Source organism: Telopea speciosissima, chromosome 11, assembly GCF_018873765.1.
Source record: "Telopea speciosissima isolate NSW1024214 ecotype Mountain lineage chromosome 11, Tspe_v1, whole genome shotgun sequence".
Lineage (NCBI taxonomy): Eukaryota > Viridiplantae > Streptophyta > Magnoliopsida > Proteales > Proteaceae > Telopea > Telopea speciosissima.
In genome coordinates, this window is record NC_057926.1 from 2,321,873 (window position 1) to 2,348,880 (window position 27,008).

The window sequence follows — 27,008 nt, forward strand, 5'->3', positions numbered from 1 at the left end:
GACTAAGGTTTTTAAACAGTTAGACGGTTTGGTTATAATCGATTTTAATTGGATTACACGGTTTGAAACCGTTGGATTAATCGGTCTAAATCGAACCGAACCGATTAAATAAACGGTGTCATTTATAAAACCATAACTAGACCATTTAACTAAACGATCTACTGGTTTTGATTTAAACAGTTCGATTTGATTTCGGTAAACGGTTTCGGTTTGGTTTTGACATCCTTACCTGTGAGTCTGGCAATCCTTGACAACAAAGGAACCAGATGAGAACTCAAAATACACACCATTATCAGAACAAAATTGTGAAATAGATGATGAGCACATTTATGTGTGAAATCTTAGGGCATAAAGCATACATTTTACCACATTGGACAGAGTTACTCGCTACTTTCTTGTGCTTTTCAGGTTGTAAGTGATTTCTTGTGAAAATAGAGAAGATGATGTTAAGAAAATGTTTTTAAGCAGTTTAGAGGTGTTAATGGCTTAGATGCGTAGCCCATCGAGTCAGCTTCGCAACGGTTTAAATGGCACATGATTCTGAGTTGAAACGAAGAAGTTACGGTCGTTTCCGTAACGAAGCGCGAAAATGGTCTATAGGGGTTTATTTGCAATTATTGACAGTCGGCCTGAGACAAAGTGAAGCAAAAGTTCAGATTCTAGGGGTCTTAACGCAATAACCAGAAGTTATATTTCCTGTACCCGAAAGATTCCATTTGGAGGGCTCTGGACAGTCCAACTTCAACTTGAGATATCTTGGGCTCCCGAACTCCAAATTGGACAAATTTTGGGTCTTTTTTGGGTGATTTTTCGCAAGGAACACAATGGTGAGGCCTATATAAACACTCCATGCTCCACGTTTCCTGAAGGACAGAATGGGTATTTTATTTATTCTTGAAGGAATCCTAGTTATCACCCTTACTCTCTCTCTCCTCCAACTTCTCAAGGGCACTTCTGAAATTCTACTTGGGATAGATTTATTTTGAAAGATATTCTCTCACCTATGGAAAGTTGAAAAGTCAAAGCATCTTTGATTTTATTGCTTGGAGAAGATATTTACAAAGAAAATGAAGCACTTGTTATAATTGGAAGTTTACTTTTCTAGAAATAGAAGTTCTATGTAAACAATTTTCTCTTCTTCTTCTTTCTATTTTTTTTCCTTTTTTCTTAGGATTCAAGGCATTGTAAAAGAGAAAGGAGAAGAGAATTTTCTCTTTTCTTAAGGAATATTTCTCCTACACTTCCCTCTTCTTTCTTCTCTTCTCTTCCCCCTATAAATACCCCTTGCCCTTTGGGTTGTAAGAAGTTAGTTTTTTAGTTCAATTTTTAGTTAGTTTCTAGTTCAATTTTAATTCAGTTTTTAGTGTAATTTTTAGTTCATTCACTTAGTAAAATTTCTTTTCTTCTTCTCCTTCTAAGTTGTGATTTTTGGCTTTTCTAAGTTCCAGTTTGCTTTTTTATTTTCATTTAATAGTTGTAATAGGTTTAGTTTATGCTTTAATTTCAATTTGTCTTCAATTGGGTTGTAATTTCTTAATTCTAGTTTAGGTTTTAAGCCTTCTAGTCTAAGTTCTTAAGTTGATGACAAGACTTGAAGATTTAGAAGAGGAGGCCAAGGTAAGTTTATGAAGTATTCAAGCTTTTCAGTTACATTCATGCAAGCACATCCCGGTTTTACTATCTAAACTCTCAATCTCATTCTCATTCTCCCTCTCCTCTATCTCTCTCTATCTTCTTCTTCTTCTCCCTCTATTTCTTTTATTTTTTTTTATATGGTTGTGGTATGTGGATGCACTTTTATTCCCTTATTTCTTTTTATGTGATTATGAAGTGTGGATGCGTTTTTGTTATTCCTTCCAATTTATGTTAGTTTGATAGGTTAGATGTTCATGTGTTAGGATGCCAATTTAATCCCTTAATTTTGTTAGATGCTTATGAGTTAAGATGCATTAATTTTCATTAGTTTAATTAATTTAATTTAACACTTTAATTTGGTTCACTTTGCATTACTTTTAAGTTAGTTAAATAGAGTGGCGTATATCTCCTCGTGTTTGACCCGTAGCTACGATTGACCCGTACGCTTGCAGTAATTTTTAAACTCAAACAATAGACAATAGGTTGCGATGTATGGCACGGACATAGAGAATAGAAGATAAGGAAAAGCAATGGCCAGAGTTCGAAACCACTGTAGAACCAACAGAGGAGATAGAGAGAGGATTACCATTGCCAACTATTACATGATCAGTCCCTGAGTAAGGTTCACATACTGCAAGGTTAGAGAGGTCTACAATAACATGATTATTAGAATCGGTGTCTAAGATCTGACTATGAGAAGTGGAAGAGGAAGAAGGAATTGACAAATGAGCAGAAGATCAAAAAATGTTACCCAGGTAGGCATGGTTATAGCGTTGCGGGCACTGTGACGCGAGATGGCCATCCATCCTGTAGGTTAGACAATGCTCCCTGGGAGTGTTCATGAACGATGGATTGCTGCCACTAGAGGCAGATGGCGGAGATGAAGGCTGTTGAGGCTGATGAACAGAGGTACCACCATTACCGCGGTATCCAGAGTTGCCACGGTTATTCGAACCACCATTATTACGATAACCAGAAGTGGCATTACGATCGTAACCAAAATTGCCTCGATAGTTACCAGAATTTGCATTACAACCTTGGGACCAGTTCGAAGGACGACGGTAGTTACCAGATCGAGAACGAAAAGAACCTCGCCGATCTAAGTTGCATTGAGAAGTGGCCACATTCGCCGTCAAAATACCAGAAGCAGTCGTCGTTGCCGAAGAGGAAAGATAAAGCTCTTGGCTCAATAGCAGGCCAGAAAGATCCAAGAAAGAAATCGGCTCCACAAGAAGACGAACGAAAGTCACAAAATCACGGTAATCTTTGCCAAGACCGTGAAGAACCGCCAAAACAAGATCCTCTTCAACGACAGGATTGTTGATCGCTGCCAGTGCATCCACTAGGGATCGAGCGGCAAGAAGAAACTCCGCCACTGTTGACGAGCCTTTCTGCAACCAAAAGAGACGGTCCTTTAGATCCATGACTCTGGACCGTGAAGATGGAGCAAAGACACGATTCAAGGTCTGCCAGGCCTCCGACGAAGAGGTGGCACAGATTACGTGAGGCAATGTTTCCTCAGACAAAGATGAGATCAACCAAGAAAGGATCAGCTGATCCTGACGCTCCCACAGATCTGCCTGAGAGGGATCATCGGTAGCCGAAGGCTGAGGAAAGGATCCATCGATATACCAAAGGAGATTATGACCACGAAGTAAGGGAAGGAATTGTGCTCGCCAAAGAAGGAAGTTCGTCGCTGAAAGCTTCAGCGGAAGAGAAGAGACAGCGTTGAAGGAAATCAGAGAAGAAGAACCAGAGGAGTCTGGAACAGAACCCATCACAATGAGAAGGAAAAAGAAAGGAAATCTTGAAAACAGAGAAAGGAAAAAGAAAACGAAAAATCTCGTGTAGAAAGAAAAAAGGAAATGAAAAAAATCTTGTGAGAGGTTAAGCTCTTGATACCATGTTGGATGTGACAATTTTTCACACATTCTTTATTATGTTCAACTATATATATAATACAAAAGATGAAGCTTCTAGAGCCATCTGATAGTGACACGTAACTGCTATACAAGTGTGACATAGATATCTACGATACATGAGATGTATAACCGTGCATATGTGTTACCTCTCCTTAACACAGCGTTGGTTTTTTAAATTAACTCAGTGTATTTGTTGTTATTTTTACCGATGATCTATTATGTACTAATAAATGACTTCTACCTAGCTATTTATCTAGCTAGCTTAATTTAAGAAATTAATAGATCTAAGTGTTAATTTGTTTGTGTGCAAATGGAGAATTTCATTGTCTCTTCTTCACTTCTAATTCTTTTGTCTACTTTTTTAGTCCCAAGTTAACGCAGTGGATACTTATTAATTATTTGGGTAAATTACACGTCACTACCTGGCTTTCAAACGAAGCTCAAATCACCCCCTGGTTTTTAAAAATACTCATCCATCCCCCTCTATAGTAACGGTGTTAGTCTGATGTTAGTTATTGGTGTGAAAGGACTATTTTACCCTTGTACTAAAACATTAAATTAAATTTACAATACTACCCTTCAAAACCTATGTTTGGATGTCAAGGGTAGTTTAGGAATTTAAATTTATTTAACTGGCTGACGTTATTACTTAATAGCATAAAACTAACGGTATGGACTAATTTATCATATTGGGGTCTAATACAGGGGTGATTTGAGTATTTTCAAAAAAGCCAGGGGGATCATTTGAGTTTCGTTTGAAAATCAAGGGGTGATGTGTAATTTACCCTAATTATTTTGTAAAATAGATGTGACATGCACTAAATATCCAAAACTCACGGATGAATTTATAATTATTTGATACCTCGGGGGAGGTATATGTAAATTACCCTATTTTTTTTAATGTCTTCTTGTACCGGGGATCTTTCCATTTTTTTCTTTCAAAAAATGAAACATTGAAATATCACTATAGAAAACGAAAGGGTAGTGGTGGGTGAAGAAAACTGAAATATATTGTTTCATTTTAATAGGCAAATAATTGTTAAGGGTGAGTGGTAGGCTGGTAGCACCGCTACCCTCTAAAACCTTAAACTCACATCTTAAACTCACCATCCCAATCTAAACCGTTGAATTTTTTACCTTTTAATCTTGAGGGGAAATTGCTTAGATCTACTTAGATAGGAAAAAGATTTACAAAATCGGTAGAAATTTTGTTTTCCCCTAAGACTTACCTGATGTTGATGGGTGGGAGTAGCATTAAAGTGAGACCTGAGTCCAATGAAAACATTATCCTCGGAAGATCATGACCTCTTTAGCATAAGAGCTCACCAGGGAAAGAAGACAGTTGTGTAGGCCGCTAAATGCCATCGGGAATTTTTCGCAATCGACTCAAATGTTATACCAGCAGGAAATATTTGAAGTGAAAACAGATATTTCCATTTCATATTACTAGAATAAGAAAAGTTGCATATCAGAGAAAGACCTCCAGTTTGCTTTGTTCTCTTCTATTTAAAACCCCAAGCAGTCCCAATTTCATCCCCAACCAACCGCCACTACCACCATCGCAAGCCTCGTTCATCACAGCTGCAGTCTGCACCAAGTCACCAACACTTTACTCGGATCCACAACATCTTCTTCCACTTTTAAATGCTTCCTCCTACATGTATTCAACTCCTTCCATTTTTTTATTAAAAAAATACATTTTCAAAATTGAAATTAATCCATTTTCGTTATTTTTTGTTTCTTCCTTAACAATTCCTTCGCCATTGTGGCACCTTGAACGTAGGTTTCGACCAACTACTAATCATCTCCAGTCAACTTGGAAGTATGGCTACTCTTTTCCTCTATATTTTCCCACCTTTTAATTAAAAAAATCCTTATTTTAATGAATTTTGAGGGTGAAAACCTTTTGGCTGAGCTTAGCGGGGGTGGAGCTGCAAGGAAGAGAAAGGGGGGGTGTGGCAGTGGCAGGGGAGGGAGGGGTAGATGGTGATGGTGGTGTGGGGTCAATTTGCAAGGAGGAGGGTTGGACGGGGTTGCAGGGGAAGGGAGGATTGAGTGGTTATAGACGTGATCATTCATCAAAGGAAGAGGAAGGAGAAGGCCGGAGAACGAAACGAAAAAAGAAGGGTGGGAATCAATTAAAAATAAGAAGATTGAATTAAAAAAAATAAAATAAAATAAAAAAGAGAAGGATGATGGGGGTATTTTTGGTTGTTCATTTAACTATTTTTATTCGTTTGGGGATTTGCTAAATCTTTTTAAGGTTGTAACTTGTGATTGTAAAACATAATTTACATCTATCAATTTTGTACATCTTTTTTCTATCTAGTAGATCTAGGCAATTTCCCCTAATCTTAATTATTGAATAAAAAAAAAACCAGTCAACCTGCTGCTCTCGGTGATGGTAGGTTTCTTTCTTTTTCATTCCTATTCTCCTTTCTGGCCAGGAGTCGCTCGTCTTTTTTCGGAGCCCCCCAGCTCCAGACTTCCTTCTAGGGGATTCAAAACCAGGAAACCCAAGCGTAAGTTCAGTCTCCTTAAGGTTAAGGACATTGTTCTTGTCATCTAGTTCCGTGGAAACAGTACAGGAGGAAGATGAGATCTGCTCAGAGTTTTCCATGGAAGGAGAAACCTCTGACAAGCCTATGTAATCATGTTCTAAGGGTGTAGACATTAAAATTCTAACAACAAAGGTATCTTAGAGAAATACTACGAGAAAGCATGCAAAGTGTATGAAGAAGAGTGGTAAAGAAGAGGAAGAGCTTATTTTAAACACAAATGGAGAAGAGAAGCAGTGATACAAACACAATATCAGACACCTCTCAAAGGCCAAGAGAGCTGCTTGGTGGAGTAGTGGTTTTGTTGATTTAGAAATTAGAAGAGAAATTTCGTTGGCCCTTCTTTTGTACCCACTTTTTAATGTCTATTGTATGCCATGTTGGATAAAAATTATATTCAATTTCATTATATCTTATTATACTAAAGATTCAAAAAGTCTTTGTCACATGTGGTCTTTGTCTTTTGTCTTTTGTCTAAAAGGTCTTTTCACCAATCTTATTCAAATTTGAGTTTTCATTTTCCCCCATATTTTGAGTTGCATTTGTAAAAGAACCAATGTTGTTTAGTCTCACATTGGTTAGCTTCAAGGATGTGAGCTTGCTTATAAGTATTCATGGGTCCTTAAGGGACATGGGTTCCTTAGAGAGAAGTGTGTCCTCTCACTTGTGTGGGGGTTGGTCCGGGGTGTTTTTAAATCACGTGCGTGCCAAACCGAATCGAGTTCGGGTGTAGGTGTGGGTGTGTATAAATAAATATCTTATTTTGTTTTTATACATGCACCTACAGTACCTATACGAGTTTGTATTGGTACCTGTACACACATAAGGAGACACTTAAAGTACCTGTACGTATACATGGACGTCTGTATACGTATAGTACCTTTACAACCTGTCTCTATGTATTCTATATATACAAGGGTATTGGCAGGGGTAACTTCACTTCGTCTCTTCCTATTTTGTTGCTTCTCAAGGAGTGGTTCTTCTCTGTTTTCGTTAGAGAGTGCTTCTGTCCGTCCTTACTGTCTCTGTGTGTTGAGTATAGCTTTTGGACCCCTTCTATAATCACTTTGGGAGTGCCGTCTTTAGTGATTAGTGGATCGTTTCATCTTGGAGGTATAATCGCACTGTTCCCGGTCTGCACTAATAAGGGGCGATTAAAGACCTTACGGAGAGTGTCATCTAGATACAACTCGATCCAACCTACTGTCTCTTTTGGCGATATCTTGCAACTAACAAGTACGTATATTTATTTGATTATTTATACTCTTGTTTCATACTGCTGTTTATGCTTTTATTACTGTTTGTATTCTTATATTGTTCTGCCCATAGTCTGGTGATAACAATCTTAAGGTCTTTAATCGCTGTAACTGTTTCTAATAGAGGATCTTAATACTGTAATAAACAGATTTAAGACTATGGCTGGACAAGATACACTTGGTCAAAAGGACACATCCAGTGTTGATCCTATTCCAACTAATGTGGTCCCTGCTGTTACCACTCTTCAACCCACATTGGAGGAGATGAGTATTGTTGGAGAGTTCGATAAGATCGAACAATTTGATGGGTAGAATTTTAAGAGATGGAGGCAAATGCTTCTTTTTGCTTTAACCCAAATAGGGGTTGCTTGTGCATTGACGGATCCTAAACCACCACAAAGTGAGGTTCTGGAAGAAGATGTAAAACGGATTGCATGGATTCAAGCCGATTTTCAGTGTAAAAATCAGATATTGAATGCGCTTTCCATTGATCTATACAATGTGTATAACTCATACGAGTATGCATATATGATTTGGAACGTTTTATGCAACAAGTATACTCTTGATGATGCAGGCAACAAGAAATATGTGGTAGCAAATTTCTTGAATTTTGAAATAACTGACGACGAAAACGTCTCTTCCCAAATTGATAAGTTTTAAATCTTGGTGGGAAGGTTATCTAAGGAAAATGTTATTCTTCCTGATGTTTTCGTCACAAGTTCCCTCCTTGAAAAACTCCCTCCCTCTTGGACTGATTTCAAAAATAATATGAAACACAAGAGAAAGGAATGGTCATTTGAACAGATTGTGATCCGAATCAAGATCGAGGAGAGGAACAGGAACAAGGACAATGGTGGAAAGCCTCTTGGGTACACAAGACTCAAAGCCAACCTTGTCGAATCAAACAAACAAGGTCATTTCAAAAAAGGTCTTCAAATCAAGAAAGGCAAGAATTTCAAGAGGTCAAAAATGAAGTGCTTCACATGTGGTAAGCATGGTCATCTCAAAAAAGACTGTCGGAACAAGAAGTCCATGAAATTTGAGAAAGTGAAGGCTAATTTACTAAAGGATGACATTTTCACAGTCATGATTACAGAAGTAAGTTTGGTTGAAAAATCAAAAGATTGGATACTTGATACGGGTGCAACTCGACATATTTATGGAGATCGCAATGCGTTCGGTACTTACTCTGTTGTTAATTCGGGTGATCAAATTTTTATGAGAAATTCCCATTCTTCTAATGTTATCGGTAAATGAACCGTCACATTGAAGCTCACTTCGGGTAAGACACTTGTTTTGAGGGAAGTGCTTCATGTTCTAAACATCAGGCAAAATTTGGTTTCGGGGCCACTTCTCAATAAGGTTGGGTTTAAACTCACCTTTGAATCTGACAAACTTGTAATGTTGAAGAATGATGTTTTTGTTGGAAAGGGTTATGTAAGTGATGGTCTTTTTGTAATCAGTGTTCTGAACGTAATAAAAGATAAGCCGAGTGCTTCTTCCGTTTATATTGTTGACTCTTTTAATTTGTAGCATAATAGATTAGGACATATTAGTGCTCCTTATTTATCTAGATTATGCAAGTTAGGTCTTATTGATAGCCTTGGAAAGCCACCGGTGTCTAAATGTATTACTTGTGTAGAGGCCAAACTGACAAAGATGCCACATAAGTCAGTAATGAGGCAAAGTGGTCGCCTTGACTTGATTTATTGTGATTTGTGTGATTTTAACATATGAATCAAGAGGTGGAAAAAATTATATTGTTACCTTTATTGATGATTACTCAAGATTTACTATGTTGTATTTACTGAAATCAAAAGATGAAGCAAGTAATGCCTTTATATCCTATAAAAGAGAAGTTGAAAATCAACTAGGGAGTAAAGTTAAAAGACTTCGAACCGATAGAGGTTCAGAGTATTTTAATATTTATAAATTTTTTGAAGAGAATGGTATTATACATGAAACTACAGCTCCATACCAACCACAATCCAATGGAATAGCCGAAAGGAAGAATCGTACATTGAAAGAAATGATGAATTCATTCCTTATCTGTTCTGGGTTAACCCTTGATATGTGGGGGGGGAAGCTATTCTAACGGCTTGCTATATTTTAAACAAAATTCCTCACAAAAAAACTGGTTTAATACCTTTTGAGTTATGGTTTGATAGAAAATCTAACATAAAGCATTTAAGGGTATAGGGTTATTTGGCAAAAGTATTAATACCTGAGTCAAAGAAAAGGAAACTTGGTCCTAAAACCTTTGACTGCATTTTTATAGGATATGCTTCGCATAGTAATACTTATCGTTTTATGGTTCTCAAAACCATAGATGGTGTTTGTGAAGAAAACAACATAATAGAATCTAAGGATGCAGAATTCTTTGAAGATGTATTTCCTTATAAATCCAATGAAATGGGTGTTACTAATGCTAATGGTGATTTCAATTTCAAAGATGCTGTATCAAAGTGTACAGAAAATGATTCTATTTATCAAAATGATCCTATATCTAATGATAATGATGAAAGTCATTTGAGGAAAAGTAAAAGGCAAAGGAAAGCTAAGCACTTTGGTAATGATTGGGTTGTTTATTCTATAAATGAGGATCCCAAATCATATAATTGGGTTGCCCATATTGTGGATAAGGATCCTCTTACGTATAATGAGGCAGTTACGTCCCGAGATGCCGTCTTCTGGAAAGAGGCAATAAAAAGTGAAATTGATTCATTATTATTCAATCGTACTTGGAAATTGGTAAATTTACCACAAGGTTCTAAAGTGTTAGACACCAAGTGGATATTTTGAAAGAAATTGAAACCAGATGGATCACTTGATAAATTTAAAGCCAGACTAGTCGTCAAAGGCTTTAGGCAAAAGAAGAACTATGATTATTTTGATACTTTTGCTCCAGTAGCAAGAATCACCACTATAAGAGTAATGGTGGCTGTTGCATCAAGTTACAATTTGGTGATACACCAAATGGATGTAAAAATAGCATTTCTCAATGGAGATTTAGAGGAAGAGATATACATCAGGCAACCGGAAGGTTATACTGTGCCTGGACAATTAAATAAAGTATACTAACTTGTTAAGTCCTTGTATGGACTAAAACAGGCGCCAAAGCAGTGGCATGAAAAACTTGATATGGTACTCATATCAAATGGATTTCTTGTAAATGATGCCAAGAGGTGTCTATATAGTAAGTTTCATCATGGAAAAGGTGTGTTCATCTTACTTTATGTAGATGATATGTTGATTATGGGCACTAGCCTAGATATAGTGAGACATACTAAAAATCTCTTAATGTCCAATTTTGAAACCAAGGACATGGGAGAGGCTGATGTGATTCTAGGAATCAAAATCATCAGGAAGGAGAAAGCGATTATCTTATCACAAGCTCACTATATAGAAAACATGCTTAAAAAATATGGATATTTTAACTTATTGTCGGTCAAAACACCTTTTGAGATGGGATGTCATTTACAACGACATCAAGGTGACCCTGTGAATCAGAAAAGATATTCACAGATAATTGGTTCTGTTTCTTATCTAATGAATTGCACTAGACCTGATATAGCTTTGACTGTGGGAAAACTGAGTCAATATACTCATAACCCGAGCAACGAACATTGGGATGCTATTGAAAGATTATTGAGGTATCTAAAAGGTACCATTAATTATGGTCTTCACTATAGAGAAAACCCAGCTGTATTAGAAGGTTTCTGTGATGCTAACTGGATATCAGATACAAATGAATAGTTAGCAACTAATGGATATATATTTACACTAGGAGGTGGAGCGATTTCGTGAAAATCGGTTAAACAGTCCTGTGGGATAGGATCCACGATGGAAGTAGAATTTATTGCCATGGAAAAGGCAAGAACTGAAGCCGAATGGCTTAAAAATTTAGTGGCAGATATTCCACTATGGCCAAAATCTATTCCTTCGATATCACTTCTTTGTGATAGCATGGCGGCTATAGCTAAAGCTAAAAGTAGAGTCTATAATAGAAAAAGGAGGCATATTCGTCTACGACATAATCTTGTAAGGCAGTATATAAATGAGGGAACAATAGATATCAATTTTGTAAAATCGAACTGTAATTTAGCAGACATGTTCACAAAACCAATGCCTACAAAGATCTATATAGAATCATCTAAGGGAATAGGCTTAAAGCCTGTGGCATAGGTCATGTGATGGACACCCAACCTATGAAGAGGTTTAACTCCTAAATTAGGTTCAAAGGGTACAAATGAAATCATCAGATGATCTGATGAGTACTACCAATAGTTGCTCATTCTGTTAGATGGAAAGGTAGTACCATCACAATGAAAGAGGTTGAGTTACTAACTCTTAATCAAACCAAATCTCATGAAATGTGGGGGTGTGTTATCTGTGGTGCACACTGTGGGTTGACCTAAATGGATGTAGGAGGTGAGGCCGCCTACCGATGAGAGTTTTAAAGGCGAACTCTCTAAACATCCATGATACCAAGATATGGGACAAGGTCAGATTCTGTTTGAAAAATAGAGTAAAATGTCCGTTTAATTTATAAGGGTACGTCACGTAAAGTCAACTAATAGGATATGGGTGGTGAGCTTGTCGGCTATACCAATGAGGAAAGGTTCAAGAAATCTGACTTCACCCGTACTCTATAACGAAGTTCATCAAACCTAGTGTAGGTTCAAGTCTGAAAGACACCTGCAACGATGTGTCCTATTATGTCTAATATACTCAACACTTTTGTCACTCTATCAACATTTTGAATCTTGTGGGGGATTGTTGGATAAAAATTATATTCAATTTCATTATATCTCATTATACTAAAGATTCAAAAGGTCTTTGTCACATGTGGTCTTTGTCTTTTGTCTAAAAGGTCTTTTCACCAACCTTATTCAAATTTGAGTTTTCATTTCCCTCCATATTTTGAGTTGTATTTGTAAAAGAACCAATGTTGTTTAGTCCCACATTGGTTAGCTTCAAGGATGTGAGCTTGCTTATAAGTATTCATGGGTCCTTAAGGGACATGGGTTCCTAAGAGAGAAGTGTGTCCTCTCACTTGTGTGGGGGTTGGTCCGGGGTGCTTTTAAATCACGCGCGCGCACGCACGGTGAATCGAACCGAACTGGGCCGGGCCGAGTCCGGGTCCGGGTCCTAGTGTGGGTGTGTATAAATAAATATCTTATTTTATTTTTATACATGTACCTACAGTACCTATACGAGTGTGTATTGGTACCTGTACACACATAAGGAGACACTTAAAGTACCGGCACATATACAGGGACACCTGTATACATACAATACCTTTACAACCTGCCTCTACGTATTATATATATACAAGGGTATTGGCAGGGGTAACTTCACTTCATCTCTTCCTGTTTTGTTGCTTCTCAAGGAGTGGTTTTTCTCTGTTTTTGTCAGAGAGTGTTTCTATCCATCTTTACTATCTCTGTGTGTTGAGTATAGCTTTCGGACCCCTTTTGTAATCACTTTGGGAGTGCCGTCTTTAGTGATTAGTGGATCGTTTCATCTTGGAGGTATAATCGCACTGTTCCTGGTCTGCACTAATAAGGGGCGATTAAAGACCTTAAGGAGAGCGTCATCTAGATACGACTCGATCCAACCTACTATCTCCTTTGGCGATATCCTTCAACTAACAAGTACGTATATTTATTTGATTATTTATACTCTTGTTTCGTACTGCTGTTTATTACTGTTTGTATTCTTATATTGTTCTGCCCATAGCCTGGTGATAACATGCCAACACTAACTAGCATTACCAGAGTTACCGCACACGGGCGCCATCGCTGCAAGCACCCCCATTGCTGGCCGGCCTACTGCTATAATCTCCTTTGTGCAGAATGCTGTTCCTCTATTTGAAATGAACAAATATTTCTAGGCTTCAACAGAGGAACAGAGAGAAGAAAATATGGGCTTTGAATAGAAGAACTAAAAACTCATATTCACCTACGGGACCCTCAAACGAGGCTTCCCCAACCACGGCTTAATCAAAGACCTAATGCCAAAGTCTATAAACAAAATCTTCCATCTGAAAACTGACCCACTTGCGTACCAAAACAACTACTTTTAATGCACGATCTCAGATTCAGAGATTCATCCATAGAAAAATTCATCACCAAAAAGAGGAAATTTTTAAAAAAGTTTTGTACTTCTGTTGGTAGAGATGGCAAGATTAAGAACCCATTTGTAATTTGTTCATAAATTATACAAAACTCAATCAGTTGTAGTTACAATTGTTAGAATATCCTTGGATTTTTATAAAACCCTACACAAGTTCCATACAGTAAACTAGAACATGGTTGAACAAAGAATACGGGAGAAACGATGTGTACCTTGCACCCACGTATGTTGGAGAAGACCTGGTAGAGTTTCCCACAAAGAACACGAACAAAACTTTGGTTTGTATCTTCCACAATTTTCTTATCTCACTTACACCTCTCAAATTCTTGGTGGGAAGAATAAAGAATGTGATCAAGTGACTGTAGGGACCCCAACCTTGTATTTATAATACAAAACCCTAATCTTTGTCCACCCAAAATGGAAAGGACTAGTATGCCTTTACTAACCTTAAAGTGGTCCTAAGGCGGATTTTATGCCCATGAATCCACACCAATAGATTAGGGTATAATTAATTAAGCCCATAAAAACTAACAGTCTCCCACTTGGGCTACATTAATTGTATATACACACCTCCCTACTGGCTTGGTCAGTGAGCCACATTGCAAATTACCACTTTAAATCCTTGATTCAATTAACAAATCGACTTATATCGAACAACAACAGAAAATACACCTCAATATACGGTGCACAATTTTCTGTTAATCACAAACACAAGTCTACTTGCTAACTAGAATCGCAATGGTAAATTAACCCTGACAACCATCCTATGATCACAAAAACTTTGTCATGTCCTTATGGGTCTTTTACTTTGATATTAACCATCATTCATGGGCAAACCGCTACAAATCCGGTTAATGCCTAAGCTTGGCTTATCGCTTAACTCTGGCTAAATACCGCCTTTGACTATTACGGTCACCATGAAACTTTGGCATTATCGCCTTTGGCTATTATCGCCTTGAAACTTTGGTATTACCGTCTTTGACTATTATCCCCTTGAAACATTGACATATCGACAAACATATGCATGCAAATGCTACCAAGCATAAACAGACACATTCACAAAGATCAATGCTCAACCAACCAAGTGCACAACATAACAATTAAGCATTTACCAAAAAAAATATATACGTATATATAACAATTAAGCAAAATAAACAAGCTCCCACTGATTAATCAAAACAAGCAATAAGCTCTCACTGGTTAACTAAAACAAACAATGTACCAGTACAAAAATCTTAAAACCAAGTAAATTGTTCAAATTGTTTGAAATAACTACCTGAACCCAAAACATTAATCTTTTCCTTACTAGGATACACTTGATCTTAATGTATTTGGAACTGTTGAATTTCTGTGTGGCTCAGTACCACCTATACCTCTAATTTCATCACCGGGTGCCTTTTACACCCAATTACATTTTCCTATGTTCCCATTTTTTCTATCTTGATCTTATCTCCTAGAGTGTTTCTAAGTGCATCAAGTTTGAACTTCCAGATATCCGAATCTAGGTTAAGTATCCCTAAATCCTTTTCTAGGTCCACAATCTATTTTCCCTTATATTTATTTCAGTGAGAGTAAGAACAGTAGAAAAATATTTTCAAAAATTAGACATCCTGGAGGAATAAGAAGCAATCATCAAGGTATTAATCATAAATAAACAGACTAGTCAATTACATAATCAGTGCAATTACCAAAATAAAACCAAATAAGAGTTACAACTGCTACTACATTCATATCTTTTGGGCTAGGAATGCATTGTTTCTCTTATTAATCCATATTTACCGCGAAAAGAACAATAACTCCCGAAAAAAATCCATCATTTTTGGGTAGAAGAAACCCCTAGATTATTGTCCTTTTCAATATGTATTTCCTTAACTTAGATAACATCACCTTTGGGAAAATGTCACCAACTTTGCTGTTAAAACGAAACCATAAAAATATAAGATGTCCCACTTTGGTGGATTCCACCCAACCCTTTCATGGTTTCCCATAAAATATGTTATGCAGCTAGACATCCAATTTATTTTCAGTTTTAATCGACCAACACTTGGGTGTGATATACCCACACCCTAAAACCAGAATTGTCAGAGCATCCTTTTCAAAACCAGAATCATGAAAGGAACGCACGATCTTCCACAAACCAGAAACGTGAATGACAAATCACCAAAACCGATTATACAAACCAGAACCATGAATGGGGACAAACACCAAAACCGATCTCTCAAAAAGCCATAACCATGAATGAGGAGCTAACGCACTATCGAGGAGAGAAAAATAAAATATTGCTTTAAGATTGTTAGGGTTTTAGGTTTAAGCACAAGGTTGCTTAAAGCAATACTCCCTGCATATCAAGTTTTGAAATAAACAGGTTGCTGCCTCTAGCTAGTATTTATAGGAAAAACTAGGGTTTTAAGGTTAGATGGGCTCTACCTAGTGGGGTCCACCACAGCCTCATTCCTTATTCAAGTAAACTTATATTAGAACATATAAAAGGGTATAGAATATACCCAACAATGCAACAACGATATGAAGAGGACAACTTTGTTTCCCTTCTTCCCATATTCAGAACGATTGCTGGTCAGAAACTTACAAGTAGGACCATGATTTATTCTAAATTCATTATCCAAGACTTGAGGACTTGAAGACGTTCTAGACCCTACGTGTTAGCTGCATCTCAGATGAGTCTCTTGTGGCGATGGAGTTACCCTTGAGCATAAGAACACTGCATGACTTGAAGTTGCAGAAGCTTCCTCCATTAAAGGTTAGCTTAAAAGGGAGAAGGAGAGTAATTTAGGGAGGGGCTTCATACCAGAGATGGCATCAAGAGAAGAAGAAGAAAGAACCAAATATATATATATATATATTAACATGTAAATGTGAGTTACAATATATGACCCTCAAGCAAGTAAAACATATTCACAAACGAGGAGTAAAAAAAGTCCGGTTACAAATTCTGAGTTACAAACAGACGCACCCTTAATTTAAAAGCAAAGTAACACAACCCTAAACCTTATACTCATTTTATGTTACCAAAAAGGAAAACCTCATGCTCATTTTTTCTTTTGGGGGTTAAAGAACCTTATTAACACAACCCTAAACCTCATACTCATTTTATGTTACCGAAAAAGAAAACCTCATGCTCATTTTTTTTTGGGGGGTTAAAGAACCTTATACTCATTGACCTTCAGAGGGCGGGGCTTCTTCCCAATAATTTCCTACTGTTAAGTAGCCTGTTTGGATGGTGGTGAGTGGGAAAATCTTAAATTGAGAGCTTCTCTAATAGTTAAACTTGTGCGGAAATTGACACTGATGTTTGAGTAATGGTGTAGGTCGCTTCACAATTCCTTGGGAAGAAAAAGAAATTATTAAGAAGTTGCAACACCCCTCTTCGAACGAATTGACACGGAATCTCTGTTAAATCACTGCGTATATAAATGTTTGCGTTCCTGTTACAGAGACGGATTGAGCCAAATCGGTCTTTGTTTCTGGCTTCATAGATTTCCTGACTTGAGCAAGCAAATGGATTTCTCAGAACAAGATGCTGATTTGTTCGGTGAAGAAGAGTCCGAGCAGGAAGAAGGAGAGCCCGGAGAGCCTGTGAAGGATGCAGATGACAGTCAGAACTCTTCTTCTTCGTCCTCGTCTTCCTCTGCCTCTTCATCCAACGGTAGCGGTGGAGGGACTAGTAGTAGTGCTAGTGGAAGCGGAAGTGCTAGTAGCAGCGATGGAGAAGATGAACAAGACGATGGAGAAGAAACAGAGAAGCCAAGTGCCTCGGAAGAGAAAGATCTCTTTGGTTCCGATAATGAAGAATACTCTAGAACCCCTGCTACGAGTCGTTATACGGTGCCTGGTCAGTATATCTCTTATGGGTTTCTCTGATTTTGATATTTAAATAGATTGAGTTGATTATTAGTGGTGTTTGATAATTTAGAGCTTTCCCCGTTTGTTTTTTCTCTTACATTGTTGTGTCCTGGTTTTTGCTTATTTAATTTATGTCTACAATGTTTATTGATTGTTTTTTGTTCCTTTCTAGTTGATCATAGAATATCTTAAGATCGAATTTTGAAGTTTTGCAAGCCTAATTTAGTGTATAATTATTTAGGGAAGTTCATTGCCAAGTGAATAAGTTTGCACTGAAGTGAAATTCAAGTTGAACTTTCAAATGTTCTGTTACATCACTGGAGCCATCTGTTTGCATCAATAAGGGTTTGGTTATTGGATAGTGATGCTTCTTGTTTGAAACCTTTGTGTATTGTTGTTGTAATTTCACAACATGTATATGTTGAATTGCTTGAAAAACAATTATCAATCCTATTTCCAACGTTCTACTTGTTGTTAGCCTCATATCAATATAGTTGCCTTGCTTGGCTGGAACAGCTTGCCAGGTCTTAAATTTACCATAATCTCGCTAGGGTCCCTCAATTAGAAGAATGTCCTAGTTTAACTATAAATTATCTTGTCTACTCTCTACCTTGATACTCTTCGGTAGACACTGAGAGGGAGGCAAGCACTGAACTGTCACTATGATACGTGTAATGTTGACACCTGTTTGCACCACGGGCTGGAGCATTCCAATTTTACCGACAACAGTTTGCATACACCCTTGCCTTCAACAAAGATAGGTCAGGCCTACCAAGGGTTGTACACTCATCCTGCAAAAACTACAACACTCCAATTCCACAAGTATAGGCACAAGCACAATTTACGTGGTTCTGCAATATGCCTAGCAGTCCCAATAATTGCATCTGTGATCAGATCTGAGATAAAGGAAGCAACTGTGTTGTTAAAGGAAGAAATAAGATTGATGGAAGGGGAGGGGGGAATAGATATGAGATCAGTGGAAGAAGAAAGAAGAAGAAAACAAAGGATAAACTGCTCAAACAGCACCAAAACTCAGAGAAAAAACTTTTACTCAAATAATGTTACATATATGTAGACTTTCTAAAATTCCTAATTTGACTTATAAAATGACTCTTAATCATTCTAATAAATTCAATAAAGTAAATAAACTCTATAGAATTCTATCTAGCTATTAAGTATCATAATCTAATTCAAACTAATATATGACAGGATTGAAGGTTCAATCAGTCCCAAAACAGGATATGAAGTTAAGGGAATGGTTCAGGTCGATGGTGTTAGGACAGTGGTGGTTTGATAGGTTAAGGATTAGGTCAAGTGTTAGGTTTAAGTTGAGGAAATAGATCTGGGACAGTAGAGAGGTCAAGGGATCAAGCAAAACAAATCTGCAGCAGGGTTTGCTCTGCCGATTTGAGTAGCAGGTTAAGAATTAGGGTTTTGAAGGGATAATTGTTGTAGCAGACAATCTGCTGGTCAGAATGGGATGAAAATGGGATTGAGTTGAGGCCTTAGGTAGGGTAACATGTGCTCAAAAGATTGAAGGAAGGTGATGACTGAATTGGGCAGAAGAAGTGGTGATGGAATTACAAAGTGACACAAAACAGGCACAAACCAGGGCACTGCAGCAAGGGGGCAGCAGTAAAGGTGTCTCGGTTGATGAAGAAGAGTCTTCTAATGACAAGATTATAGTTGTCACTGCGTCTAGGCGACCCAAGCCTTTGGAGAGGGTCCAAAATCTAGACCACACCAATCGACAAAGTCGCCTGGACGCCTATGCGATGCCTTGACAACTATGGGCTAGATAGCTTTTAGGGAATGAAGAACAGCAGCAAAGAGTGACCTCCTGGTGATGCAGATGCCAAGCTGTTTGGCAAGAAATATGTCAAAGGCACTCATGGGAGAAGGGCTGGTTCACTTCACCAATCAATGGACCCACCCATTGGGCCAGCCTATTAAGGCTGGGAGTTGCTGGGTCTCCCAAACCCAGATCGTGGGGGCATAAGAGTCAATTTTTATTTACTCAATTTTGACTTCAAATGCTGGCCGAATCTCGGTGGGGACCACATCACATAGGTTTCTATATTAGTGAATCCTAGTTACTAAAAGATTAGTTTCTATTTTCATGTTGCATGTTTAGTTTCTAATTATGTAAGTTTCTATTTTCTTTTAACTTGAGGTGCAAGCATAGCCCTCTATATATTGTAAAGGCTTTTAGAAGCCTCCCCAATGAAAAATTGCTTTTGAGACTAATTTCTCCTTGTCAAGCTGAGTGACAATGAATGGCTGAAGGAGTCTGACTGAGAGAGCCTAATCCATCTATCCCCCTACCTTCTAATTCTCTTCTTCTCCATTCTCTCCATCCCAATCAAGATTCCCTGGAGCTGCTACTGTTGCTGGATTACTTCAAGTACTGGAGTTTTGAAGGCTGCAACCACACCATTTTCCAAGGCTGCTACTGCTACTACTACTGTTTCCCCCATTCGAGTGAATGGTGCCGTTGTTCCTCTACTTGGATTTCTGCTGCAACTTCAGAGTTTGATCTCTGTATTCCTCCACCAAACCCTTCTGGGTTTGAAGCACAACACCACATCTTCATCCTCTCCACTCGATCCCCACTTCTACCCCATTCCATTGGCTGAAATCCTCCATATTCACAAACCTTCTATTTCATCCCACGTATATAACTCCACTTGCATCCATCAGAACTTCACCAAAATTGCAGCAAAGCCTTCCCTCATTAGGCCCTACACTTGACCCAAACTTGAGCCCCAACTGGTGGCTGGGTTGGCCTACAGAAGTTTAGTTACTATTTTTGGTCTTGCTGCCATATCTCCCAATCCAACCATCAGATTCAAGTGAGACTTTCAGCAGAGTTTCTACTCCATACAAGCATCACTCAATCCATGCTAGGTTGAGTTTCATTGGCTGGTTTGGTTGATTTACTAAAACTTTCTAATTCTTCCCTTGTTTCTATTTTGGAATTGTGGATTTTTCGGGACTAAATTAACCTAATTTGGGCTTAACGCCGGCTTTCCACTGCAAGTAGTCACCCAGATCATACACCAGGTCCTTCCTACATGGATCAAACACAAAGGAAAATACTTCAGCAGAAGTAAATAAGCTTGACAGCAATGTTGAGAATCAAAATCGTGGCATGTTATGTCCTCCTGTTTTGCTTTTATAGACTGCAGTGAAATAGAATTGCAAGGAGTCATAATTAGAAAGTCTGAAAATTAGCAACTTCAAACCTTGACCCTTGACTTCGGATACAAGACCCAATCAGTTCTAAACTGATGTGAGCTACTAATTCTTGTCTCCTGCTAATTATTAGAATATAAACTACCTACTTACAATGAAAATAGAAAGTAGATATTCCTAGCTAGACAACTAACTTGGTCCACAAGACTTGACCATGGCTTCAAGTAGACCAACTGAACCAACTGGTTCATTGGTTCATTGGTTCATTGCATGACCCAAAAATTAAAACATAAACAACACAATAGAATCGTCAGCAGCAACCTTCTTCTTCTTCTTCTTCTTCCTTGAATACACTCTCAGCTCTGCATCACAAACACTTAAATTAGCTACTAATCCAATGTACTAACATTATCCCCACTTTATGTGCTTATAAATTAGGCCATTACATCAATAAATCCAAAAATAAAAAGCCCAAGGTCTGTAGAACCCAACCATTGGCCAAAATAAAGTCTTCTGAGTCCGAATTGACCCAATTTGACAATCTTAACTACATCACTGGGCTTCTTATATAACCCATTACTCAACACTATTCAACTATTACAACAGTTCAGCAGCCCCTACTCCTGCTTCTAACAGTGCCACGACACTTCCTAGGGAAACAACCACAATGCAATATCACCTACTATGCAACCTTGGTAGAATTAGGAAAATTAACAGAAACTTGTTGAGCACCCTCGCAACCTCCCTTACAATCGATAAAATCAATGCAAAAAATACCAATCACAACCAAGCTACATGTAACTAGTACAATTCATCAAATTTCAATTTAAACTAGTTACCAAAATAAAAAGAATTGGCTTAGAGATCACCAAAGTGATCTAGCCACTTGTAGCACTCAACAAGGTACTAAAACTCGGGTCTCGGTACCAACTCGGCCCTTGGAAAAACCGAGTCGAGTCGAGATCTTGGCGAGATCTCGCCAAGTTGGTGCATTTTTTTTTTTTACTTGAAGCCTCAACTTGGTGGATTTTAGACCTAGTTTGGGTCTGAAACTTGGTATTCAGCCTATTTTAGGCCATTTAAACACAATGGCACTATCAGATTTTGCAAAAACAAAGTCCAAATATGAGTTTCAATTCGGACCATAGGTTGGTAGGCGATGACTGTACTAAAATACCCTCCTCTACACATAATTTAGTAATAGAAAGCAAGCAAAACATTCAATTAATAGCTAAACAACTTAAATAATAATTAGAAATGTTAAAGTGATACATCAAACTGTTTAACAGTGTTACAACTATCATCACATAGTCTTCCCATGACATAGTGTTGCTGTAATGTTGCATATAGTGCTCCACAGCAAGCATATAAGAGTTCTGTCGAGTTAGGTAAGTAAATACGTAGTAGATGGGTCATATGGGTCAACCCGAGATCCGAGAACTCACCAAGATCTCGCCGAGATATGTCGAGTTCTGTCGAGTTAGATAAGTAAATACATAGTAGATGGGTCATTTCCATGGGTCAACCCAAGATCTCGACCCGATATCTTGTATTATTTTGTATCGTATCTCATCTCGTCTCGGTTTCTCAAAAAACCAAGAAACTCGCCGAGATCTCGCGAGTTCTCGAACCATGGCACTCAACTAAGTTCTACTAAGTTCTAAGGAGTCTGAAAAATACACCCAATGTGAATCACCATAGTTCGGAGTCCCAAAATGTTTAGAGCTTCAAAGAACACCAGAAATCACACTTTCAAGCACCATCAAGCTCCCACAGTCAATTCCAGTGAATTCCTCTCGTTTTCTCAAAATTCAGCAACTTGAATGTCCAAAAATGGAGTTGGTGTGTAGCCCAAGTTATGGTCAATAAAATATCCGATGGCTAATCTGTCTTTTTAAGCCATTTCTTGTGACATTTGGTAATGCACAAATGGTTGTGTAATGTGGCTTTACGTCACGAAATCTGGCGGTTCTTATATGAGCCGTCAGATCTCAAATCAAAGGTTCCTAAAATTATTTACATTCTATCTGTCAGATCCATTGGTTCGAAAAATCTACTCAACCTGCCCAAAGAAATTAGATTTGGTGTGGTGTACATTGTCATGCATGCTTGTTTTGTGTTCCGTGGCTTAATTGCAGTGTTGCTCAGCATAGCAAGTCCTATCAACACTATCTGTTAGATCCATTGGTTCGAAAATTCTACCCCACCTGCCCAAAGAAATTAGATTTGGCATGGTGTACACTTTCAGCATGCTTGTTCTGTGTTCCGCGGCTTAATTGCGATGTTGCTCAGCATAACAAGTCCTATCTACGCAAGCAACACAATAATCCGTGGTGGAATCTTTAGCGCCAACTTTATTTAATGCATGTGCGGGCATGTTACTTCCATTCACCGCTCCCATTGAGATAGACCGCACAAGAATCTTTAACATTTAAGCGTATGTGCACACCTGGATGAGCATCAGGCCACTTGGATCCCAATCCAATGCCTTACGTTATTCTCGAACTGTAGGTATCGATTAAAACTGCTTCTTAGATATACTTCATGTTCCTGAGAGGTGTGAATGTTGACTCCAAAAAAAGAAACCATACCAACTCAACTTGTCACTAGATGAACTCGATTCCACCTATATTAATGTCATCGTACATGATTCTTCTTACATGTTTACAAACCATTCATCATCTATCATGCCACCATAGCTTCATGTGATCTACCCACACCACCTTCCCACCTTATGTGTCCTGCCACATCATAATGCAAAAGTCGAAGGATCAACACAACAAGGAAGAACAAATTGAATATAACTAAAACTTTCTTGCTTTTTTTTTTCTTTATATATGAAAGAAGAAACATGAAAGGGTAAGAAGAAGGGGGGTAATGTAGTCCTAGAATAGGAATTAATCCCACTAGGAACCAAGTAGAACCAAGCTTAGGGTAAGCCTGCTGTTTAGGGCTGATTAGGGGCTGTTTTAGGGCAAAATTAGGGTTTAGGATGGGAATTTGGGAATGGGGTTTATAGGGTTTTAATCTGCAGGTTTAGAGGGTCATTATGATATAAAAATATCTGGATTTGGTTAGGTTTCAAAATTCTGCAGATTTAGGGTTAGGATTTCGGGTTTTTTAAATTAAGAAAATAGCCAAAACTAGGGTTTACAGTAGGATTCAGGGGCAGGGCTTAAGGTCGAGTGTTAGAGGGACTAGGGGGAAGGTTCGGCTGCAGCAGGGGGGTTTTCTGATGGCTGAATATGTCCCAGCAGAAAATTAGGGTTTTTTAGGGTTTAAAGGATAAGAGGGATTTTAGGGTTTGGCTGGACAGAATGGGCAGCAAGTCTGGTCGAGTGGGGGAGACGGTATGGGAAGGCTGTGCTCTGATTTTGGTATAAAACAGAGGTAGGATGATGGCTGGATAATGCCTAGATGATATAGGGTTTTGGAAATTCAAATAGAAAAACAAGAGGGATCGAATGGGGGAGGGAAGGAAACTAAAAACAGAAATTTAAATCTCAACTTACTATAGGATTCCACCAGCAGCAAGTTAAGGGATGAAGGATGAAATCACCTTCGAAGAGAGACCCTCCCAGCCGTCACGGCGTAAGGAGTCGCAGGATTCCACCCACTCTTCCACCTTGATGTACCCACAAGAATGCAAACACTCAAAGGAGCAGAACAACAGCAGCAGTCGGCCAGCAACAGAAAACAGTCTTTTAATTCAAATTTCAATTGTGGGGGAGCCTCCCACGATCTCTTATATTTATAATAAGGCCATAGGCCAATTCCTACTACAAATTAAATACCTCTCCTTCACCAAAAAGTGAAAGGGAGGAGGTTTAAGTCTAATTAATTACTTAAAATAGTGTAATGACTTAACTACCCCTACTAACTTAAAAATAAAAGAATCTAACTTAGAACAATTAACTTAAGTGAAGATTCCATACTAGCCAATAGGATATAAGAACCTATTAGCCAATAGGAACATTTCACTTAAATTAGACCCATTGAACCAATTGGATGCAACCAAATCTAAACCGGTTCAATCTAAAAACATAAAAATAACTAAGTATTGGGCTAATCCCGTATGCAACCTAAGTACCCCTAGTTTAGGCTTATTGAAGTGGCCTATTACATAAAAAACCCTTGGGAACAAAGGCCCAACATGGATATAACCCAACCCTAGGTCTATTTCTAAAGAAATAAGCCCTATTTGGTGATCATTCTGCATCAACTCTCCCCAACTTGAAAAAATTCGTCCTCGAATTTTGTAGTGATGAGGGGGAATCAACAGGTGACCAGCAGCTTTGACCATCCCCAAACAGAATTCCAGTGAAGCAGAAACATTGGGGATAAAATCTCCAAGGCGTGGAGCTTTCTCTTCGAAGAACCATGGTGGCGAGAACAAACTCTATGTGTTCGCTTTAGCAAGAAGTGTCAATGTTTCGTCCATAGAGCCTTCAACGTTAGCAACCTTCGCATCTAATGCATGAGACACAAGCTTCACCTCTTCAAGAACAGCATGTTGAAGGTCATTGCCTTCCTGTGGAGTGTTCTCAACCACCTCTTCATCTTCTGCTGTTTCCACTTTGTCTTCTTTGATTTCTTCGTCATTGACCACTTCAGTAGGGTCTTCTACATGTCGACTATCCATCTTTGAAGCTATAGGTGCTGTCTCTTTCTTTTCATCACAATTTACTGCCACTTCAGCTTTATCTTCAAGTTGTTCTCTCTCAATTTCCTTTGGCAATGTAAATTTGTATTCTCTATACATGTCTTCTTTGTAATCCTTGTGCTTATCCCTGTCTTCCCTATGCCTTCTATGAGGTTGGTGAACTTGGGACTGGACCTGATATCTGTCCTCATCTAGGGGAATGTTGATGCCCCTATGAGGAGTAACCTGTCGTTGCTCAATCAGGTGCAACCTTGCAGTGATAGTCCTCTGTGTAGTTCTAAAGTCTTCAAACAACGCCTTCTGGTCAGCAGTAAATTTGTGAAACATCTCTACTATTGCTGCCATAGGGTCGAGTGGTTGTGGCAGCACTGGATTGCCATGTTCAGCCATGGCTCTGATACCAAAATAATGTAGTCCTAGAATAGGAATTAATCCCACTAGGAACCAAGTAGAACCAAGCTTAGGGTAAGCCTGCTGTTTAGGGCTGATTAGGGGCTGTTTTAGGGCAAAATTAGGGTTTAGGATGGGAATTTGGAAATGGGGTTTATAGGGTTTTAATCTGCAGGTTTAGAGGGTCATTATGATATAAAAATATCTGGATTTGGTTAGGTTTCAAAATTCTGCAGACTTAGGGTTAGGATTTCGGGTTTTTTAAATTAAGAAAATAGCCAAAACTAGGGTTTACAGTAGGATTCAGGGGCAGGGCTTAAGGTCGAGTGTTAGAGGGACTAGGGGGAAGGTTCGGCTGCAGCAGGGGGGTTTTCTGATGGCTGAATATGCCCCAGCAGAAAATTAGGGTTTTTTAGGGTTTAAAGGATAAGAGGGATTTTAGGGTTTGGCTGGACAGAATGGGCAGCAAGTCTGGTCGAGTGGGGGAGATGGTATGGGAAGGCTGTGCTCTGATTTTGGTATAAAACAGAGGTAGGATGATGGCTGGATAATGCCTAGATGATATAGGGTTTTGGAAATTCAAATAGAAAAACAAGAGGGATCGAATGGGGGAGGGAAGGAAACTAAAAACAGAAATTTAAATCTCAACTTACTATAGGATTCCACTGGCAGCAAGTTAAGGGATGAAGGATGAAATCACCTTCGAAGAGAGACCCTCCCAGCCGTCACGGCGTAAGGAGTCGCAGGATTCCACCCACCCTTCCACCTTGATGTACCCACAAGGATGCAAACACTCAAAGGAGCGAGAACAACGGCAGATCGCCAGCAGAAAAACAGTCTTTTAATTCAAATTTCAATTGTGGGGGAGCCTCCCACGATCTCTTATATTTATAATAAGGCCATAGGCCAATTCCTACTACAAATTAAATACCTCTCCTTCACAAAAACGTGGAAGGGAGAGGTTTAAGTCTAATTAATTACTTAAAACAGTGTAATGACTTAACTACCCCTACTAATTTAAAAATAAAAGAATCTAACTTAGAAAAATTAACTTAAGTGAAGATTCCATACTAGCCAATAGGATATAAGAACCTATTAGCCAATAGGAACATTTCACTTAAATTAGACCCATTGAACCAATTGGATGCAACCAAATCTAAACCGGTTCAATCTAAAAACATAAAAATAACTAAGTATTGGGCTAATCCCGTATGCAACCTAAGTACCCCTAGTTTCGGCTTATTAAAGTGGCCTATTACATAAAAAACCCTTGGGAACAAAGGCCCAACATGGATATAACCCAACCCTAGGTCTATTTCTAAAGAAATAAGCCCTATTTGGTGATCATTCTGCATCAAGGGGGGAGGGGAAATAGGATCAACTCTCTCAA

The 27,008-nt window shown here is 38.4% G+C and overlaps 1 protein-coding gene across 1 annotated transcript in view; it reads left to right on the plus strand.

Moving 5' to 3' along the window:
• Window positions 1-16,903: 16,903 nt before the first annotated feature.
• The window catches only part of LOC122645600 (NAD-capped RNA hydrolase DXO1-like), a 33,226-nt gene continuing 23,121 nt past the window's right edge, over window positions 16,904-27,008 (plus strand). The window contains exon 1 of the mRNA XM_043838909.1: window positions 16,904-17,359. Within this exon, the coding sequence (XP_043694844.1) occupies window positions 17,026-17,359 (334 nt within the window). The 5' untranslated portion in view covers window positions 16,904-17,025. The remainder of the gene's footprint in view (window positions 17,360-27,008) is intronic.